The sequence below is a fragment of the Melitaea cinxia genome, chromosome 3, assembly GCF_905220565.1.
Source record: "Melitaea cinxia chromosome 3, ilMelCinx1.1, whole genome shotgun sequence".
NCBI classification, from domain to species: domain Eukaryota; kingdom Metazoa; phylum Arthropoda; class Insecta; order Lepidoptera; family Nymphalidae; genus Melitaea; species Melitaea cinxia.
The window spans coordinates 14200537-14207799 of NC_059396.1; the positions used below are offsets into that span (position 1 = coordinate 14200537).

The window sequence follows — 7263 nt, forward strand, 5'->3', positions numbered from 1 at the left end:
AAGATCGCATAACTAATGTAGAAAAAAATTTTGGTGAATTATGTGTCGGTTTTGGTAATTATACAAGAAAAACGGCTAGGTAACATAAATTATAGTAAATTTATTAAATATACTACAATGAAACAGAAAAACGTTTTTATATGTAATAAAAGTGTAGCATAAATCGTAGTAGGACAATTTTTATACATTGAATATTTTTCTGAAACAAATACTTTTACCTGCGTATTACATATGCTTCTGTGACCAAAACAATTTTTATACTGACTGTAATACTGGTTCTGTTTTGACGAAATATTGACGTCTGACCCATTCTCATGGACCATTCCGTGCAACAAAATTTATTAAGTAACTTGAACTTTGTCGGCGTATTCTTTGATAGCTATTTATCTTCCGAATTAATATTGTTTGCTCTAGAAGCACAATGAATACACCCATTATCATAAATTTTAAAATAGGTAAACCATGACTATTATGCGGTAGAAACCGAATGTGGCTAATCGTAACGACTTTTATAACTTCTAGGAGGATCCCTACTAGAGTTCTGCTAATACGGCCACTGAATTACTGTTTATACTAGTCGATGACCGAAAAATAATAATGTTAAACGCGATCAAATAGAACTAACGTAAACGCACAATTTGCGTGATTATAGATATCCATGTAGCTTGTATACCTGGTTATAACTTAGGCTATAAAAAAACCACACTAAACTCATACACACACGAAAAAATCGGATAAAATACATTATTTTCAGATTACGTGACATGGGCGATGAACTAGCCAAAGTAATAAAGGAGTATTCCAATAATGAAATCGTTAACAAGTCCCTGAGTTCTGGCCTTGAAAATTTATCCATAACTCTTACAGCAATCGAAGAGTACCGAAACTGTGAAGTTCAAAGATTAGAAGCTAAGGTACCAAATCTGAATTCACTGGAATGCATTTTTTAAGCTATTTTACCTACTTGTATAGTTATAGGTATACTTTTTCTATATATAAGAATCTTTGTTGTAGTTGGTAAATGAAGATGCTGAATTAGTATAGCTATTTGTTTTTCAATTTTCATTGTAATCTGAATAAGTTTCTTAAACAATATATAAGTTATTTAAGTAGGTAAAACCTAAAAGGTCAGCCAGCTTAGTATACGTAGTAATTTACATTATAAAAAAAAAACATTTTGAATGCTAAAATCTTTAAAAAATTCAATCCCACTTAGATAATAAATAGAAACGTGTATTTATATTTCATTTTTCTGGTGACATGTAGTGGTACGATCTTGATATTGTTTCCACAGGTTATAGGAGAGCTTTGTCAATATGAAACTATCTGTAAGCATGCGAGGGAGGAATTGAAGCACACTATGAACGTAAGGGAAAAAGAAATGTCGAGGAAAAAAGTATTAGACAAGGCTAAAGAAAGACAACCCTTCAATAGGCAGCAAATAGTACGTTTATTGATTTTTTCATTACAATATATGTACTTTGTTTGGTATATATTATAGATATACGTAGTAAACTTTAGCAATACTAAATATTTAACGCACTACAAATTATGCAATGCCTATTTGTTAAAAGAAACCATTACAAATAAGCATAGTTAGTATCCTATCCTAGAAGTAAGTACCGATATAGGTAGGTATAGGTACTACTTTTTGCTTTAAAATATTCCTCGTCAGTTACGTTATGCCCTGTCAAATAAGTTACACAAAGGTAATATATTTCAATCAGTAAAACTTAGGTCAATAATAATATGTTAAGTTTTATCAAGGTCTTATAAAACTATGAAAATACCGAAAAATACGTGGTAATTATTTACACTACAGTTATTTTAAAAATATCCAAAAAGGACTAAGAATTTCTACTGACACACGAAGGGAATGCTGTAGCCTCAATATCGAGAGATCCCGTCTTCCGTCCGATCTCCTGGGGGGATTGGGGATTGGGTCGGCAACGCGCTTGCGATGCTTCGTGTTGTAGGCGTCTATAAGCTACGGTAATCGCTTACCATCAGGTGAGCCGTACGCTTGTTTGCCGACCTAGTGACATAAAAAAAAATCCCGTTTAATTTATACGGCAGTTATAAATTACGATATCTTATCTTATCGGATCTTTTATTAATTTTCAAATTCAATTGATAGGATAAAATGCTGCATAATAACTTCGAGTATGTGATTAAGTAGTATAATTTAAAAAAAAAAACCATTCAGAGTAATTTTCGATTTCTTAAAATCAAATACTTGACACCTTTAATTGCAAACATATATTCTAGTACGTTACCATACTAATAGTATAGAACTCAAAGATACTAAATCAAATATCTTATAAGATCACTATTACACATAGAAAAATATGATATTATTTTTACAAATATAAGAAAATGGAAAACAAATAACTTTTTATTAAAACAACTTTTTCGAATTTTATCGCAGTTTATTAAGCTTTTTAGATACCCGACGTTTCCTTTACCTGTTTGCTAAATAATTGTGTTTCTAGCAAACGAAAAAAAAACCAACTTGAATTACAAAAGTAGTTATCAGATCTCGATCAAAGTTAAATGGGACCACAAGACATTTAACATCAGCTTTCGATTAAATCAAGAATTATAAAAATTATTTATAAACAATAAACTGGCACTGCCCTCTACTGGATAATATAGCTAATTGTAAGTACGTTATAATATAGTTCGAACCGAAGTAGTTACTAATAGCCTTAACGAAAAAATAAGTCACGACAACGACGCGTACGCACCGTTACATAAATACACGTCATCAAAGATTACTCATTATATCACGATCAAATTTAAACGAAACTACATCAAAACAAGAATTATTAGAATCGGTGAACCCAGTGAAAAGTTATGCCTTATAATACAAACGTAAATCGACGAAAAAATTGTCCAGTAAATTCTTATTATTAGATATAACTTGAAAAGTACTTGTTAGATCTCAATTTAATTTTAATGGGGCCACGTGACACGCACCACCTTTCGGTTAAAGAATCATCGAAATCGATCCATTCGGTAAAAAGTTCTGAGGTAGCATACATAAAAAAATACAGACGAATTGAGAAACTCCTCCTTTTTTGGATGTCGGTAAACAAAAAAATATATGCGCGCAATGCAAGTTGAAACTTGTCCTACACGTCATCACGGCGGACGTGACGTTAACTATCGTTTTCAGGTCACGCGCCGACACCAATTGAGTGAGTAAATAAAGATCCGTATCCGTATCCGTATCTGCGGATCTTGACAGTAAATATCCGTATCCGGATCCGTATCCGCGGTTTATGACGATCCGGCACATCACTAGTACCTACCTACTTAAATACTACAACTTACAACAACAGCTGTTTACACAACAATAACTTTACGAAGAGTGACTTGATTATTATTACTTCAATGAAATTTAAAGTTCGACTCAATAAAATCGCTTTTAACAATAATGTGTTTTGTTATTTGTTCTTATTAAATTACAAGCATTTAGGCCACATTGCTTTTACGAATCTTAAAAGTTTAATGTAGTAGTACCTAAATCTTCCAAGAGAGAGATATCTCCAAAAATTATCAACACATATAATAAATCTAATATAAGTTAATGACATTGTTTAATAATTATGTTTGAATTAAATTATTGTCAACTAGCGACCCGTCCCGGCTTCGCACGGTTGCTAAAACTATCAGTGTTCCTCTACTATATTGTGCGTGTATTATACATATAAACCTTCCTCTGGAATTACTCTATTTACCAAGGAAAATCACGTCAACGGATTACCGTTGCGTAATTTTAAAGATCTAAGCATACGGACAGCGGGAAGCGACTTTGTTTTATACTATGTAATGATTCATAATTAGGTATATTCTTATCTAAGGATATAGTTCGCGTCATGTAAAAAGAACGCTGGCCTTGAAGCTGCGCAGAAGCGATTTATCGGTCTATTTGGTGGTACGGGGTAGGGGGACGGGAGTGTTTATCATGTGTCGCATGCTTGCCGGTGTGCTATTGGTTGACAGCGGTTGACAGTTCGACGTCGACTCAAATTATTATCGCGCACAAAAGTTTTAAATTACAAAATTCTCCATTTACTATTTATTTCACTAAAAAACAATTATCAATTTATCATTTTAAACACATAAAAACTATTAAGATACGACTATCGAGAGTACAGATAATTATTATTTTTGAATACGACATTTCAATAACTAAAAAAAATTGTTATTGCTTTTGTTTAAAAAAAAAATTGTGATTTTGTAAAGTGATAATTATTATACTTATTTAGTCCGAATAATTCGCACTGGTATTTCTAGTATTTTTTAATGTACCTACCAATAACCATTATACGAAGCCGCGAGTGAAAGCCTAATTAAAAAATAAAACAGTAGTACTTGTGCGCGAGTATACCCATGCGCAAACGCACCCCCTCCAGTTTCTTTCAGCGTTCTTTTTACATGACGCGAACTATACCTCACTTCGGCACTACTGCAATGATGTAGTATGCCTATTGAAAAACAAAATAAAAATAAACTAAGAACTTAAAACTAGGTGTCTACTTCTTTCTTATACTTATTATTTGATATATTAATTTTGACTAGACATACGCCGAATCGGAACTAATAAAAGCTTCAGCGGAAATGTCCCGCACAGCTAAAAGTCTAAGCGAACAAACGGAATTCTTTGAAAGACGCAAACTTCAACAGCTTAAGACTCTGCTCTCGGACTTCGTGATGATCGAGATGACATTCCACTCGAAAGCAGTGGAATTGCTCACCGTCGCCTATAAACAGATTGCTAATATTAACGAAAAAGCTGATTTGGAGGTAAAAAATTTACCATGTCTCTCATACATGAATATTTAAGTAAAAATAATATGCATAATATTTACATTGATAAAGGTTTTATATATTGATGATATGAAAATTTGTTTTTTCCATAAGCTCTTAGTAACAGGTCTTTCAGATCAAGAGGAACAAACGGTAAATATTATTTTACGTTAATGTGTAAAATTTCAATAATATTTTTAAAAAGTTTTTTTAACGTTTAGAATTTCAAAAGAAAACTAAGATCGCCAGAAAAGCAAGTCAGTACTGGTATATCAGCGAGATCGTCATCTATTGCATCTCTTATGAATCAACAATCGCCGATAAGGGATGACAACTCAATGGTAAACGCCTTGGTCTATTAGTGAAAATCTAATTGTATAAAAGTAAAAAATCTAAAGGCAGAAGTAGGTTTAACAATTTCGTTTTACTTTTATCTCGGAAGTTGGCATGAATTAAGGTTCAACTAATTGAAATAAATAAGTAGAAAAAAAAAAACAAAAACAATAAATTTTTAAAAAATTTTGATCAAATGAACTTGTGAATGAAATTTTGAAATATAGTTTTAAATTTTAGGCACTTCAATTAATAAGCTGTTAATATTTTTGTAGAATCTGGGAAAAATTCGTTCACCAGAAAATACATCAGCTGGCAAAGGAAGGTCAAGCTCTTTGGCTGCTTTAATAAGTCATTCTTCATCTAAAGATGATGACGAAACATCGGTAACATTACCTTACATTAGTAATTAAATATAACTTCACAAATTAAGAAATGGAAAAAAATGACTCCAATGCGGTTACCCCCGATAGATATGATGATGATGATGATGATATGAAGATGTCGCAGACTTTTACATCTACTTCTCTTTTATTTTTATAGAGCATTGTATTAATGCATCGCTTAACATTTATACCTTGCGATGCCGCGTTGGCGCAACCGTCACAACACTGGTTTGTGGCTGATGCGCTGGAAGTTGCAGATTCGATCCCCGCACATGCCAAACATTTGTATTGGCCATATAGATATTTGCCGTGGTCCGCGTGTTTCTGCAGTTCTTGTTGGTCTCCCCACCGTGTCTCAGAGATCACGTTAAGCCTTCGCTCCCGGTTGTTATCATGTACACATGATAGCGATCGTTTCTCATGGTAGGGAATATATCAGCCAACCCGCATTGGAGCAGCGTGGTGGACTAAGCTCTGATCCTTCTCCTACATGAGGAAAGAGGCATATGCCTTGCAGTGGGATATTACAGGCTGAAGCGAAGCGCGTATCGTTAACATTACCTATACCTACGTCAACGTAAGCGGCCGTAGTGTTAGTGGTTTATCATCGAACTTGATTTATATTTTTCTAACTTAAAACTCATTATTACGAAAATGAAACACAACATATTACGAAACTCAGAAAAGTAAAGCAAAAGGAATTTTAAAATCAGTTCAGTATTCCCAATATTATCATAAGTCAACCCACAAATATTAGGTACAGTTAAATAATATGAGCATTTGATGTCACTTCAATAGCCCGAATATATATACTTATAATAATCCTTACGTTTTACAACTTTCCGTATTTAATTTTAAGTAACAAAGCCATTTACAGTCATTGTTAATTTCGAACTTGACCAGTATTCACTCGATAAATCTTTGGCAAGTTCATATATGTCAGGTTTACTTCAGTGATTGTTAAGACCTAACACGGCCTAATAAAATTCAAAATGTTTTATGAATTCGGAAACACGTCCGCCTGCTGGACAAAGCTTGAGCTATGTTCCTGTTTTGTATGCTAAATAAATCAAGACGCTTATGTTAGTATTAAAATAAAAATACTATGTTATTATATTATCAGGGTTCCGATGTCACTGAAGATGAAGATCATAGTACTTCTGAAGAAACAGAATCACGTTAATGCACTTTGTAATTTTAAGTTAAATAAATATGCGTATGAATATCAATTTTGTTTTACTACCAAGTCATGACGTATGTATTTATTTATCGTTAGTAGTGGACTGCATTATGGAAACCCGAATCTAGTTATAATCCGGCGAATCCCACATAATTTTACACTTACCGGATCCGGCGACAAATTGCCGGATCCGGTGATGGCATTTTTTGAGAAAATGACTGCACAGTATTAGTTCTCTAGTTTTCGAGACCTTTGACATTGAGATAAAAGACTTGATTGATCGTTTGCAGCCATTTATGTTAGTTATATTTAGATGATATGAAGCCTCACAACAGTAATCGAAAATATCGGGTATCCGAAATAAAAATGTATCTGTTGTATGTGTATTTAACCGTAACATACACCGATGTGAGTATAAATGATATGACTTAACTGAGGTAGGGCACAGCATAACTGAGGTAGGGCACAGCATAACTGAGGTAGGGCACAGCATAACTGAGGTAGGGCACAGCATAACTGAGGTAGGGCACAGCATAACTGAGGTAGGGC

At 33.3% G+C, this 7263-nt stretch overlaps 1 protein-coding gene across 2 annotated transcripts; it reads left to right on the forward strand.

Annotated features, from left to right (window-relative positions):
- The first annotated feature begins 278 nt into the window (after positions 1–278).
- Positions 279–6763, forward strand: LOC123669209 (protein FAM92A). 2 transcript variants are annotated; one of them, XM_045602835.1, is made up of 8 exons: positions 279–345; positions 755–914; positions 1295–1444; positions 4588–4812; positions 4930–4968; positions 5037–5156; positions 5424–5534; positions 6658–6763. In XM_045602835.1, exons 2-8 carry the CDS (start codon positions 765–767, stop codon positions 6715–6717), a joined length of 855 nt encoding a protein of 284 aa, XP_045458791.1. In that variant the 5' UTR covers positions 279–345; positions 755–764; the 3' UTR covers positions 6718–6763. The 2 variants fall into 2 exon arrangements, with proteins under 2 accessions (XP_045458791.1, XP_045458792.1); XM_045602836.1 differs by lacking the exon at positions 4930–4968.
- Positions 6764–7263: the final 500 nt, after the last annotated feature.

Coding starts and splice junctions, on each gene's coding strand:
- LOC123669209 (XM_045602835.1), top strand. CDS start 765: ATGGGCGATGAACTAGCCAAAGTAATAAAGGAGTATTCCAATAATGAA. Junction 915..1,294: donor TTCAAAGATTAGAAGCTAAG/GTACCAAATCTG, acceptor TTGTTTCCACAG/GTTATAGGAGAGCTTTGTCA. Junction 5,157..5,423: donor TAAGGGATGACAACTCAATG/GTAAACGCCTTG, acceptor ATATTTTTGTAG/AATCTGGGAAAAATTCGTTC.